Source organism: Myotis yumanensis, unplaced genomic scaffold (genome assembly GCF_028538775.1).
Source record: "Myotis yumanensis isolate MYYU_CA2020_CCGP unplaced genomic scaffold, mMyoYum1.0.hap1 SCAF_20, whole genome shotgun sequence".
Taxonomy (NCBI): domain Eukaryota; kingdom Metazoa; phylum Chordata; class Mammalia; order Chiroptera; family Vespertilionidae; genus Myotis; species Myotis yumanensis.
The window spans coordinates 5,807,908-5,822,895 of record NW_027223771.1 but is presented as its reverse complement, the minus strand read 5'-3'; the positions used below and the strand labels follow the sequence as shown (position 1 = coordinate 5,822,895).

Genomic DNA, 14,988 nt, shown 5'->3' with positions numbered 1-14,988 from the left:
GAGTGTGGCTGCCTCCCAGGGGGCAGTGGATTCAGCCTCCTTGGGGATGTTCAGTGAAGTCAGCAGCGAATGCCCCTATGGGCCCTGGAGCCGGAAATCCACGCCACACAGAATTGCTGTATGAGTTTGCTTGGGCTGCTGTGACAAAATACCACAGGCCGGGTGGCCGACACAACAGTTCTGGAGGCTAGATGGCCAAAATCGAGGTGTCGGCAGGGCTGGTTCCTCCTGGGAGCTCTGAGGGAAGGATCTTCCCAGGCCTCCCTCTACGGCTTGTTGGTGGCCACTCTTCATGTTCACATGGCATCTTCCCTGTGTGCGTGTGTTCTCCAAACGTCCCCTGGTTTTAAGGATGTCAGTCCTATTGGATGAGGGGCCACCTTAATGACCTCATTTTAACTTGATCACCTCTGTAAGGACCCCTTATCTCCAAATAAGGTGACACTCTGACAGTGATGGCGAACCTTTTGAGCTCGGCGTGTCAGCATTTTGAAAAACCCTAACTTAACTCTGGTGCCGTGTCACATATAGAAATTTTTGGATATTTGCAACCATAGTAAAACAAAGATTTATATTTTTGATATTTATTTTATATATTTAAATGCCATTTAACAAAGAAAAATCAACCAAAAAAAAAGTTCGCGTGTCACCTCTGACACGCGTGTCATAGGTTCGCCATCACTGCACTATGAGGTACTGGAGGTTATGGCTTCAACATAACGGACCTTTGGGCTAGCTCGCCCCCTTTCCCACTCAGACTCTTTGATGCAGTGCACCTGTGCTAGGAGAGTCTCTAACCACCGTGTGCTCTCAAGATGCTGGCCCATCTGAGACAGTTCTTGGGTCTGGGCATTGCAGGGGGTGGACAGCATGGCACAGAGACCCTGAGCAGAAGGCCTGCCCTTCGACTCTTACCAGCCCCTGCCCCAGCCCGAGCAGCTCTTCCAAAGGACTTCTGGCTCTGCCGGCCTGGACAGTGGCACAGCGCCTCGCTGGCTGGCTGTTGGCAAGGGAGGTGAGCAACCGAGGGGGAGGACACCAGGCAACTGAGTGTGGCTGCGGGAAGTGGGAAACTGGACAGCAGCTGGTAGCGCGTGGCTCTAATTCAATTACAACAGGGAGGGCTGTGAGCCACAGAGAGGGGGGCCCATGGGCAAGAAAGCAGGCCCATTCAGCCGCCCAGCCACAGTCCCGGTGCAGAGGAGGCCTGTGAAATGGTGCCTAATTAGACACCAGGAGTGCTGAGCCGAGGCACCGGGGTGGCACTTATCCAGCGGGCATCCCTGCCAGGCTGGGAGCAGCGTGTCTGCAAAGCAAACCCGGCTGCCCCTCTGTGGGGAGCAGAGACTGAGGACCAGCCTGCAGGCCCAGCGTTGAGGGGCTAAGCATGGTGCAGAGACTAAGGGGAGGCCAGCGAGGATGGGAGTTGGTCCCCCAGGACATGCCCATTGCAGAACTAAGTCGTGGGCGCTGGGTCCAAGTCTCCTCCAGGGACACGAGTGTGGAAGTGTGTTTCAGGGAGAAGAGAAGGAGGGAGTCTGTGGTATTGAGGCACAGATGGCTGCCAGCGTTGGGTCATTTTTAATGACTGTCTTTATTATTTTATTTATTTATTTATTTTTAATATATTTTACTGGTTTTTTACAGAGAGGAAGGGAACGGGATAGAGAGTTAGAAACATCGATGAGAGAGAAACACCGATCAGCTGCCTCCTGCACACCCCCTACTGGGGATGTGCCCGCAACCAAGGTACATGCCCTTGACCGGAATGGAACCTGGGACCCTTCAGTCCGCAGGCTGACGCTCTATCCACTGAGCCAAACTGGTTAGGGCTCTATTATTTTTTTTAAATAGGAATGCACATAGTGAAAAGAAAATCCCAAATAGTATAAGAAGATTTAAAGTGAAAAGCGAGTCCGCCTTCACAGAGGCAGCCTTGTTAATTAAACTGGTTTTCTGTGTCTCCTTCCAGAAAAATCGTCTTTTACACACAAGGGAGCATGTTTTAAGCACCACACCTTGCTAAATTCTGGAAATTATTCTATACTAGAGGCCCGGTGCATGAAATTCGTGCGAGAGTAGGCCTTCCTTCCCCCACCTGTCGGCACCGGCTTCCCTCCAGCACCCGGGACCCGGGCTTCCCTAGCAGCCACAGCTTCGTCCGGAAGGTCAGAAGGTTGTCCAGAAGGATGTCCGGTCTAATTAGCATATTACGCTTTTATTATTATAGGTTGACAGGTACTGCCTTCTTTTCCTTCACAGCTTCCTGGCCTTCCCCTGAGTCAGGCTCATAGTTTACATAAGCAGAGACCATGTGTGAGGGGATTGGGAGGTGGGCGGACATAGTGGGTTTTTTCATCTTTTGCGGATATAACCAGTACTACAGTGACCATCTTTTACTGACATCTGCACATATATCTATGTGTATAGGCTTGCTTTTTAGAATTGTCATTGCTAAAGAGAGAGACAGATATAGGCATTGTTAATTTTTATAGATATTGCCAAGTTACTCTCCCACCTATGATTAAAAATACCTGCTCTCCCATAACCTTGCAAACGTTCCTTTAATTATGAATGAGGTTGAATATCATTTTTCAGTTGGGAATGGCATTAGTTTAAATTCCAGAATCCAGCCAGAGGTTTAACCGTGCCCCCCCGTCCCCCCGAAGCAATGGTCTGGTTGGGTCCCCGCTGGGCCTGTGTGTGAGCAGCAGCATCTCGACACCCTGGGGGGCTCACCCTGAAGCAGGAGGAACCCCTCAAAGTAACCAGCATGATGGTTTTTTTTCCTTTTGGCAACATGCCCTCTGGACTGCTGTTAGCCTGCCTTTCACATGCACAGACCTGGTGGCTGCCCAGGAGAGGTGAGGGCAAGGCCAGTGCTGTGTGGGTTGGTCTCCCACACAAAGCTACTGTGATCTCCCTCCCCTCCCCTGCCAGCGCCCTCAAAGGGAGCCCCTGGCCTCTGCTTGCTCATTTTCATGCATTGCTTCATGAAGACTTGTGCATGCGAGGATCTGGGGTTATGGAGCAGCTAACCCACTTACTCCCAGAATTTTTTATTGTAAGGGAGGAGAAAGACAAGTAACTAATAGTTATAGCGTAGTATGATGCGTGCTGTAACAGGGAAGAAACAGTTTATGGAACACAAAACCCTCCAGGGCAGTCCGGGAAGGCTTCCTGCAGGAAGTGACATTGAAGCTGAGACCAGGAGAAGGGCTGCAGGTCAGGAGACATGGGAGGTAATGGTGAAGAAACCAAGAAGGTCCTCGTAGCATGTGACTGTGCCTCCCAGGGGGTGGCAGGGATTTCTGGCCCGGATCTCAAGGGCTTTGCGATCCTAGCTGAGGCCTTTGGATGTCATCCTGGGGATTCTTCGGAAGGTTTTCGGTGGCCTGGTCAGACGAGGTTAGCTGACTTATTTGGGTAAACATGGAAGTACAGGGACCAGGAATCAGCTTCGAGCATCCCCAGGCTTGACCAGCTCTGCACTCCAGCCCCAAATTCTGAGACAACATCCCCAGCTCACCATTACCACTGGGCAGCCTTGTGTAGACGTGTCCCCCAGACAGTAGAGGCTTAACCAGTGTTTCCCAGGGAAGGACAGCAATGGGCTGTGGGGCCCCCAAACCAGGGCCAAGGCTGATGATGTGGATGATGCGAGACCAGAGCTCAAAAGGGGACCTTCTTGGTTTCTCACCATCACCTCCCGTGTCTCCTGACCTGCCACCCTTCTCCTGGTCTCAGCTTCAATGTTCCTGGCTTTGCTGCTGATCTTGCACCAAATATCACCAAGTGGCCCTTGCCAACCACCGGGGAGGCATTCCTGCCCCGTATGGATGAAATGAGCTCTAGCCCACAAATTGCTTTGAGCTTCCTGGAGAAAGCCCTTTTGGCCTCTTTTTCCAACACTGGCAGCCACCGTTCTTGCCACGTACCAAACCCAGGCATCCAGGGAAAAGGCCGAATGTGCTTTCGATATGATTGTGGCAATCCTTATTTATTGCTGTCCACGCTCATAAAATACAGTGCTTAATCGTCTTAGCAGTTGAGGTAACCAATTTGAAAAAAATAATTATTGCCTTCTTAGAGACGACTTTGCCTTCTAATTAAAATCTCAAGCCGGGGCTATTAAAGGTGCACTGTCAATATGATGTCCCAGATGCACCCAGCTAACCTCATTTGGGAAGGCAAAATTAATTAGTTCGTGCTTTCACGCCCAGCTGTTATCCCAAGGAAAGGAGCCGTCTACGAGTTGGTCAGGCACAGAGTCGCTAAATTGGCAGAAACGACTGAGGAGACATAAAGGAAGTAGAGACTGTTCTGTCCCTGCAGAACTCAGCCGGCCTCTATTACAAGCTGCTCGTTAGAAGGTGCCCCGTGTCCCTGTCACACATCTCAGGAGTTCTTGTTTAGCTGTGGAGGCAGAACAGGAAATAAGTGGGTCCCTCCAGGCCACGGAGTTCTCACTTCACCCCGGAGCCTCATTTGCTGTTAACACCTTTCCCAGTGAGTGATTCTGGGTGGAAAGCCTGGCACCAGGGACGAGCGGCTGGGCGTTTCTATTCCGTCCTCAGCTGGCCACAGCTACAAAGCTGCGTGCGCTGCTCGCTTCCTCCTTTCTCCTTTCCCACTTCTTCCCGTTTCTCAGTTCTGTTGAAAAATAGAACGTCTGCTGAGCACAATAGAAGCCAGGATCATCAGTTTGGCTGTGCTGTGATAGCTAACCGTGGAACTCGCATGGTTTAGCGCGGCAGAAGTTCACTTCTCATTCTTGCAAAGTACCATATGTTGGCAGGGGCTCTCTTCCAACCAGTGATTCAGGGATCCAGGATTCGTCCATCTTAAGCTTGCACCATCTTTACAGGAGGCTCTGAAGTCCTCTGATGCAGGAGGAGAGAAAGCAGAGGACCTGCTTTTGATCAACATCGGCCCAGAAGGGACACATTTGTGGTCACAGCCTATTGGCCATCACTGGTCACATGACCCCAGCCCAATGACAAGGGATTCTGGGAGATGTACGGGCGCATATGGAGTATTTGCTGAGCGCTGTTCTCTCTGCCATAGAGCCTTGGCTGCACCAGACACTGAGCCAGATGCCCTTGAACCCCCTACACAGGGGCATCAGGCATGGCCCCTGCTCTCGGAGAGATCACAGTAGAGTTTGGTGAGGGAGACCAACCCGCCCAGTAACGGACTGTCAGCTCGGGTTGATAAGCACATTGCGGGAAGTAGAAACAAAGCTCGAGATAATGATGTGGAAGTGATTAAGTCAGTTGGAGCCGGAGAGAAGCCGGTAGAACAAAGGGAACATTCCCAGGAAGACGTGATGCATGTATTTAGTTTGGGGAGAAAAAAAGAGAGAGTTCACTGAGGGGACACGTGAGGGAAAGGCATAGCTACGAGGAGGGCGCATTGCGTGTCTGTGTAACCTCGGACCCACCTGTGAGCTCCTTGAATGTTTCGACACTGATTAAATTCTCCATCCCCCTCTCCCTCCCGACTACCAGGATAGCCTGCGAGGAAATCCATTCTGAAAGGCAGCCCCTGCTAAGGCCTCACTATCAGAAGATAAACAAACCGCAAATCCCTAATATGGCACGTGGCCGCTGTTAGGGCTTGAATTGGCTCAGGAAATGAACAGCCACCGAGACGCACTCACGCGGGGACACTGCGGGTGGCTGGCAGGTCCCTGGGTGGTGACTACAGTGGCTGCAGCCAGCTCACTCCCAGCCCCCACTCTCCCAGAGCCACCACCGGGTGAGAGAGACCCAGCAAGCAGGCAGGGAGAAGCTGCCTGTCATCTGAGCTCTATGAAACCGGCTTCATGAGCTTGACTCTTCCTAGGCAAGTCGCTCTGGCCTCCTACGTGGTCCTCTTCCTGGAAAGGATCATTCCTAAACTCGGGTCTCCTCTTTTGTTTCTTTCATCCCTTGTTTCAGATACTGGCTGACCAACAAGGTCCACATCAAAAGACCCACCACCGGCCTCCTGATGTACACCCTGGCCACGCGCTTCTGCAACCAGATCTACCTCTACGGCTTCTGGCCCTTCCCGCTGGACCAGAACCAGAACCCCGTCAAGTACCACTACTACGACAGCCTCAAGTACGGCTACACCTCCCAGGCCAGCCCCCACACCATGCCCTTGGAGTTCAAGGCCCTCAAGAGCCTGCACGAGCAGGGCGCTTTGAAACTGACTGTCGGCCAGTGCGACGGAGCTACGTAAGGGGGCGCCCGGCGGACTCAATGGCTCACATTTCCTGCCAGCTACACCGCGGGCAGATGGGAGTCGGGGTGGCACAAACTCTAGAACAAGCAGGCTAGTGGTTTTCTTTGTTAAAGTGTAAAACAGTGACCAGAATATATATATCTGTACCTGCATATATATATTGACCTGAGTATTTATAACTGTGTGGTGTTCATCTAGCATTAGGCAGATAAGCCACAGGAAGAAGGTATGGAGAACCCACCAGAATGGAGACCCGGTCCATCTTTGGGGGCCAAAGGATTCGACGTGGAAAGAAGCCAGTCCCATGACTTTGGATGACGAACTGCCTCCCGGGTTGGAGGGGTCTTCGGGCTCATGGATGAGTGGAACGGCCTTGAGCCTCTGAGACATGTGGGTTCTGGGTGAGCCAAGACCCAGAGGGGACAATGTGACCCAAGTCTAAACGGTGCTGTTCACGGGGGAGAGGGAGGTCGGAGCGATCAGCTGGGTCAAAGGAGCACACGGACGCCGAGAAGCAGGGGCCACGGCCCAGCTGAAGGCCTTCCCGCGAACGCAGAGTTTCAGTGCTCGAGGGATGAACCGCAGCTATGGAGAGAAGGCCAGAGAAGACACGACGGACAGTTTATGCTCTGGCTTAGCACGAACCACCACAAACCTGGGACGGAGCAGGCAGAGGACAGTGAAGAGCTAGGGCGTGACAAATTGTGCTTCTGAAAAATTGCAACCTACCGCTAAGGGTCAGCATTCCCGCCCCGGAACAGACAGGAGAGGGTCCAAAATATTGCTGTAGCGGGTGTTCTCTAAAGCACCTTGAGTCCACCCAGGAGGAGGGGACCAGGGATGTCACCCCCAGAGTTAGCCTCCTGCCCGGCCTGTTAGAATGTCACATGAGGGACTGTACTGTCCCCTCCCGCCTCCGGGGAAGCCCCCGCGAGAGCTCGAAAAGGCCCCGCAAAGATAAATGCCAGCCTTTTAAAAATACGTGGTTGCCTTTCTGGGTGCCTCCAGCGCCCCCGACTGGGAGACCTGGAAGGATGTGAAGTATTCGGCTCCGTTTCTCCGCAGACACTCTCTGTTTGCCTCCTACGTTGCGCACACCACGGGCCTCTCTGGCGGACGGTGGTGTCAGCGTCACTTCTGGTCCCTCTCCCATCCTGATGGTCACACCAGCCGGCACTGAGCGCCAACACTGAGGTTCTCTCCTCTGCGGGGAATGGGGCCACCTCCACTCCCTTTCGCCCCAGAGGCAATGATTTTAGAATTTTGCAAAATCCATTTTCCCTCTGTTAAGATAAAGAGTTAAGACTTAAAAACACACACACCAAAAAAAAGAACCCAAAGCCACATGCAGTCTCCAAATACTGGACAGAAACTCCCCGGGGGAAACCTGGGCTCGGTGCCCGTAACTTGGGACTGGAACCACAGGTCACGTAGAGACCAGCGTTAGCCGGCTTGGTTTCTTACATGTGCTTTCTTGTCTGATAAGTGCGTCTTTTACAACATATTCAAAAGATGAGTCAAAAACCATTATCTGGAAGGTGAAGGGAGCTGAGGAAAGTAATCAAGACCTGCTCCCCAGCACAGGAGAGCGGACGTGATGCATCAATGGCAGTTCGGAACAGGCCACTTGCTTCTAATTAATGGCTGACAGGAAGCCGGGGGGGGACAGTCCGATCCATTAACCCCCGACGCGCACGCTCCAGCTCCAAACCGCGACCGATTCTACGACTCTGCGTTCCTTTCCTTGTTGTTCTTGTGGGTGCGCGAAGCCGAGACTTGGGCTTTGCGTTATGAAGTGGATATGTCAGGACGCACCGGCCCTAGCAGCCTCAGTGGGTGTGAACTCGTCAGGAGAAGTGGAAAGAATTAGCGTTGGACTTCACACTTCTGCAAGGCCTTTCATCAGGAGGGTCTCCGAGGCCCTGGGAGACGCTTAACTTCTGAAGCTTGCAGAGCCGTGGGGAATGGGCAGGACTGCCAGCGGGGCCTGCGTGGGTGAGCCGAGGTCTTGGGTTCTAGAACATTCCAGTGGAGAGGCGTGATGTCAGGTCCTGGAGCTGGCTCTGAGCTCTGTCCACCCACCAGCACCCCTCCCTGGGGAGTGTAGGGGCCCGAGCACTTAGAAAAGCCTGGTTTTCTTCCTGTCCCTTCCTGGTTCCTGAAGCTGACATGATGCGAGTTGAAGCGGAAAAGCCCTGACAACCTGCCTCGGGCTCCCTCCAGAGAAAGGCTGCGGGCCCAGGACCACTCACATGTGCCCATCCTCCTCTCCTCGTCCTGCACCTGGGCACTCACTGTCAAGGGCAGCCCTCCCTCCCCTGTCCCTTTAGAGCTCAGCTTGTGTGAGATTCCACTGCAGACTTTGGCATAAGCAGCTAGCAGGAGTCCGGCCTGTCCCCCGATCTACTGTCTTGTGATGGCAGTGGATGCAGCCCCCCGGGCCCTTTCTGTCACCTCCTGTGGACCCCCAGGCAATCCACCCTGAAGCCCCTCAGACCTCCATTTCCCTCAAGTTCCCCGAATGACCCCCCTTGTCTGCCTCCTCCTTCGCTAAAGAAATGGAGCCGCTAGAGTGAAGTCCCCCATGACATGTTCCCTGACACCCTAGCCACTCCTCTGTGGCCTCCATCCTCTCTGTCCACCAACACATGCGCATTCTACCCATCCTGGCTCCCATGGCCTCTTCCCTCACCTTCCCTTCACCCCCCGCCCAGGAAGGGGCCTCCAGGCTTACACTGCCTTTCCTCCCGACCCCCCCTCGGCCTCCATGCCCCTGGCACCGCCCACGATGCCCATCGAAAGGCCCTTTCTTGCCACCGGCTCTCCAGGGACCCCTCCTGGACACTCCCTTTCCTCTAACTTCTGGGACCACGCGTTCTTGTGGTTTTTCTCCTCCCTGCCCAATGCCGCTCTGGCCCTTATTTATGTATTTATTTATTTATGTATTTATGACTTATTTATTGACGCCCTTAACCGAAAAAGGAGCCGAGGTGGACCTGACCATGATTCCCCTCTTCCTCCTTGCCCACAACATAGACTTACCCCGTCTCCTTACCTTCCTGCACCTCCATCAGCAACCTGCTCCCCCCTGTGGGCCCGCCCTCCGCACGTCCCTGCAGCCCAGCCCCTCCTGGGTCCCGGGCCTGGACTGCACATTCCTGTTGGACATTCACCCCATCTGCTCTGGCAGCGCCATGAACTCAACACAGGAAGCCAGGTTGGTTATCTCTGCCTCCCCTTCCTCCACGGCCCCTCCTTTTTTCTGTTCGAAGACCCAAGATCCTCTCAGCCACCCAGCTCGGAGACCCGCCTACAGGCATCTTCGACCCTTCCCCGTCCTTGCCGCTCCTTCCCTCCAGCACTGCCCTGGCCGCCTGGTCGCGTGGGCAGTTTCAGCAGCAGTCTCCCCTCCGAGGGCTCCTGGGCACGCGTGCACCTTCTCCAGTGCGTCCTCAACATGCAGAGCGATCTTTATCTCTAGCCACGCACACGCTTTTAAAAGCGACGGCCAAGTCTTCATGCTGACATGACAGATCGCCCAACGAGGCCCGTTCTTCCTTTGCGCCCGGCACCCGTTGTTGTCATTCCTGGAAGGGGTGCCCGGCTTTCCTGTCTCTGTGCCTTCTGACTTGCTGTTCTCATCTCCCGGAATGTCGGCGCCTCCTGGAACGCTCTCTTCTGTTTCCTTCAAGGCCCATGCAGAAACCACGTCTTCCATGAAGCCCTCCCCGATCTACCAACCGCTGGGGTCGCTCCCTCCGCTGAACCACCGTAGCACTTTATTTGTACCTTTCTCATGGCACTTACCATAGTCTGCCTTGTATTATAGTTCCTGTGCACTTGTCCTTTGACCGTTCCTAGACTGTAAGCTCGCCGAGGGCAGGGCCTGTGTTTTATTCATGTGTCCATCACGGCACCAGGAGTGGTGCATAGCACACAGCAGTTGCTCAATAAATGTTTGTTGGATTAAATCCTTAATGCCTGGTAAGGGCTGTATAATGAATGAAGTCGTTTTGCATCTATTGTGTCACAAGAACCTTCAAAATAATCGTGAGTTGGGGAGATGCAGAAATCATTATCCCCATTGTATAGGTCAGTGATGGCGAACCTATGACACGCGTGTCAGAGGTGACACACGAACTCATTTTTTTGGTTGATTTTTCTTTGTTCAATGGCATTTAAATATATAAAATAAATATCAAAAATATAAGTCTTTGTTTTACTATGGTTGCAAAGATCAAAAGATTCCTCTACGTGACACGGCACCTGAGTTAAGTTAGGGTTTTTCAAAATGCTGACACGCCGAGCTCAAAAGGTTCGCCATCACTGGTCTAGGTCATAAAACTGAGGCAAAAAATGACACTGAAGCCACATAGCTCACCGGCAGAATTTGCACCCAGGTCATCCTATCCCCCACTTCAGGGCTTCTCTGTTAGTCCTTGTGGTTGGGTCACTGTATACAGAAAACTAACCCTAAGCACAGACCTGGGCATCACCTTCACAGTCAGGCGAACCTCCGCGTGAACCCCAGTTCTTGTGCCCATCAACACAGACCAACTCTCACTCCCCCTGGGGGAGGACTGAAGCCATTCAGGTCTCACCAGGCTCAGGGGTGGAGCTGGGGGACCTCATAAATCATTCCCGTTGCTGTGTCACATGGTAGGGGACTGTCTGTGCAGATGGCGGTGCGACCAACCGCTCCTCGGGTTGCTGTTTGATAAATCTCTTCGTGCCTTTGAAGGCTCCCCTTGCAGAACGGATGGAGCAGGAACAGGAATGAACGGTGCCGCTCAGATGGGACTCAGATGAGTGTGCTGCTTCCTGAATGCCCCCATGGCTTCCTGAATGACACGGCAGCCTGCCCCGCCCTCCTCTCTCTCACCAACGCTGCTGATGTCATTATCTTTCTCACTTCCATCCTCTATTTCTGCTTTCCCTCTCCAGGGCTTGTCCCCTTGGCATCCACAAGAGCAGGGGAATCCCAGAGAATTGCAGCTCCTCTTGGGTACCCGAGCTCTGACCTGGGACATGCGGGGAGATGGTAAGGAGGGAGGAGGGTGGGGAGCGCTCTCTGCCATCCTGGCTCCAGGAAGCTAAAAAAACTAGGGGCTTGGTTCTAATGGCAGGCCATGCGGACAATGGGAGGTTACTATGGCTACTGCCCAGAAGCGATGTTTTTTGCCTGCGGGCTTCGTGGGCAGGGTAGGAATTTCATTTCCTGTAGTCCAGGTGGTGGGGCCGTTTCCACATGCAGTGAATGGAGCCATCCAGCCCCCCGTCATCCAGCTTGTCTAGAATTGCTCCAGTTGTGTGTAACCAAAATGAATAGCTCCGACCCACGAGGACACCAAAGGTCCCTGGTGGCATTTTGCTGTCTTCCTCAGTGCTCCCATCTCCCCTAGAAACAGGGTGGGAACTGGGGTTCCCAAGAGGTTCTAAGAACTGTCAAGAAAGACCCAAAGGCTCCAGCTGTGACCACATTCTCCAATATTGAAGAGGCTTCTCCGAAACTGACCCAGCAGCAGCTGTGAGCAGCCAATCCTGGCAACAATGTAGGACATGAGGGATGACAGCCAAGCGGTGGGGAATCTGCCCGTGGCCCACTCAGACGCAGGCAGGCCCAGACGCCAGTGCCAAACACCAAGGGGAGCCGAGGCAAGGGGCTGGCTCTACCAAACACCCCTTCAATTGAATGCACAGAGAGCTTCATTTCTTTTTTTTTTAATATATATTTTATTGATTTTTTACAGAGAGGAAGGGAGAGAGATAGACAGCTAGAAACATCGATGGGAGAGAAACCTCGATCAGCTGCCTCCTGCACACTCCCACTGGGGATGTACCCGCAACCCAGGTACATGCCCTCGACCGGAATCGAACCCGGGACCTTTCAGCCCTCAGGCCGACGGAGAGCTTCATTTCTAAAACGAGTTTGTCACAGTGGAGCTGCCGGACAGGGTCTGAAGGGATGACCGGCTCATCAGAATAGTTAGCGCTTAACGGAAGTGGGATGTTGCAAGGAAGACAGCTGGGCTAAGCCGTGGTGCTCAAGGGAAGCCAAGGTTGTGCTTTTCCATTTCAACGTCCAGGGTCGGCGAGAATGTCACTCGCTGTCATAACCACGGTGGCTGCTTCTCGTCCTCGTGAGCATCTCTGGGCAAGAGCGCTGGGATGGGTACCAGATGATACAGAGCCTGCCATTCAGGAGGCTGGGCGACATGGAAGAGCCACTTCTCAATTGCAAAATGGAGAAAATACTTCCTTACTTCCCTCACGGAGTTATGGTGAAAATGCAAATAAAGGACAGGGTAGAAGCTGGGTAGGGGTAGTCGAAGAGATCAGTTCTAAAGAACAAATGAAATGCATGCGCTGGGAGTTTTCCAGATTCTGCTCAATGCAATTGCCCGGCTTAACTCTCCTGCGCCCTTGGGAGAAAATTCCAAGCATCTTACTTGATTTTACCAGGTCTTGAGCCCTCTAGCTCACTACATTCTAGCCACACAGACCTTTTTGCTCCTCCTAGAACTTTCCAGACTCATTCCAGGCCCAGGGCCTTTGCACTGGCTGTTCCCGCTGCATGGAAAGCTCCTTCCCCAGCTCCTTGCACGCTGCCTCCTCATCTTTCAGGTCTCAGACTGAATGTCACCCCTGGGAGCTGGTCCCAGGTCACCCCCAGCTAATCACGCTCTGTTCCACATCACATTATCCTGCTAGGTGGCCTTCATAAACTACCTGAATTGCCTCGTTTATATTTTGTAGCTCTCAACCCTGAGAAACTTCATCAAAGAGCCCAGTGCCCAGGCCACAATGGGGACACATTGAAGCAAGACCTCTGGAAACTGATCAAGGACATCAGTATTTTTTTTTTTTAAAGCACAGCCAGGATCTCATGGAAAACACTGACCTGGAAGCTCCCTGGTTTCTTGTCTGTCTGCCCTCCTGGGCTGTTCAGTGGGGACCTGCTTTCCACAGCGGTACCCTGTGCCCTGGGTGGCAGGAGTGACCAGCCTCCTGGACGGTGGCTAATGTCTTTGCTTGGGGTGCTGGCCCCAGGCTAGCAATGGGACCACTTCCCTGGCACTCTCAGGAGGCACGGACCAGCTCTGAACTGTCACGGGTCAGACTCTGCCCCTGCAGCCCAGGTGGGTGGCCAGTGTGTTATTCCTTTGGCTGAGCTGGTGGAAGCATATTTTCCAGTGGCCCTTTGACCTACTCAGAGAGCCTCAGGACTCTAGCCCTGGACGGGAGGCTCATCCCTGGCCTGAGCCCCACCCCGAAGACTGCAGGCTACACCGAGCCACTGCGAGAACTTTTTTTATTCAATCACAGTTGACATTCAATATTATTTGGTTTTAATGTCAGGTGTACATCGTAGTGGTCAGACAACCATATACTTTGCAACATGTTCCCTCCCCATAATTCAAGTACTCACCTAGCACCACACACAGTATCTTAGGGAAGTCACGACAGCAATGGGGAACAATGGCCTTGAATGGCACCCGCGAGGCACAGGTGATGAGTGGGAGGGAGATCGGGGACGGCAGGACTTGGCAGAGGCCCATAAAAAAGCTGATAACGTTTCTTGAGCCCCAGCTAAACGCTTCACCTGGGTTAACTCATTTAATCCTCGCAGCCCCCCCACTCACCCCCCGTTTGATGCTATCATTATTCCCACTTCACAGATGAGGAAACCGAGGCAAAGAGGATGCTGAACTTGCCGAATGTTTAAGAACTAGGAAGTGGCTGAGCTAGGATTTGAACCCTAGGCCTCGGGTCTCAACGCGGCCCAGGAAGCCCCAAGCTTCACCTTGATCAGCAGCCCCAAGGCCCTGGGGACTATATTAGCCTTATGGGCAAGTGACCCAGCTGGGTCCCGTGGGTGCTGTTCCCACACCAGCCTCAGCCGACAGCCCCTCCTCACACCCGCAGGCCCATGGAGTGGAAACACTCATTAGTGTGGTGACAGTGACAGGCTCTGGCTCCTCGGCCTCGGGCCCTGTGGATGCAGCTGCTGCCTTTGGAACTTGGTGGGAAATGAGAACGAGACATTTCCCTCTGCGCACGCCGGGCCACTTGGCCCCGTGTCCGGGGATGACATGGGGACAGCCAAACCACAGGCTGCTGGAGAAACGTGGAGTCACCCTCTGGCAGAGGCCACCCTGGAAATGAGAACTGAAACCGACAAAGCACAGAATGAAAGAAGAGCAAGCGCGTAAGAGACACAGGGTGGGAAAGTTCCCAGGGTCAGCGTGCGTTCCTGGGAGCCCGGCAAGATGTCACCAGCTGTCCCGGCCAGAAGCCTGGCTCCAGCAGCCTGCCTGGAAAATCGGCACTCACACCAGGCTGGGCTACAGCAGGGAAGTGGCCTCCAGCCCACCTTTGCAGCACTGGGGGCCCCAGGGACCCCAGATGACCCAGACGCTAACCTTTTCCCCACAGCATCCTGCCTGAGCAGCGCAGGCCCAGCCACGTCACCTCCCGTCTCTGTTTCCCATCAGTTGACTGAGGAGAGAAACCCTGCCTGGCTAGGACACGTGTGATTAAACCGGATAGGCACCCGCCTCGAGTCCTTCGCCCGCAGACGGCATTCGACGCATGGCAGCTCACTGCCCTCTGCTCGGGGCCACTCTGCCAGGCCAAGGGACAAAGGCTAATTCGTGGTGAGTTCTGCCCTGGTTGGTATCTGACAGTCTCCTGCTCTGCAGTCCAGTCTCTCGGGAAACAATACACAGTTGCCCAGGGTTACTGTCAACTGCATAG

General features: G+C 53.6%; 1 protein-coding gene across 2 annotated transcripts in view; it reads left to right on the top strand.

Moving 5' to 3' along the window:
* ST8SIA2 (ST8 alpha-N-acetyl-neuraminide alpha-2,8-sialyltransferase 2) overlaps positions 1-6,512 on the top strand; it is a 40,429-nt gene extending 33,917 nt beyond the window's left edge. For both annotated transcript variants that reach the window (XM_070400495.1, XM_070400494.1), the window contains one exon: positions 5,943-6,512. In XM_070400495.1, coding sequence (XP_070256596.1) covers positions 5,943-6,228 — 286 coding nt within the window. In that variant the 3' untranslated portion in view covers positions 6,229-6,512. The remainder of the gene's footprint in view (positions 1-5,942) is intronic.
* The last annotated feature ends 8,476 nt before the right edge of the window (positions 6,513-14,988 follow it).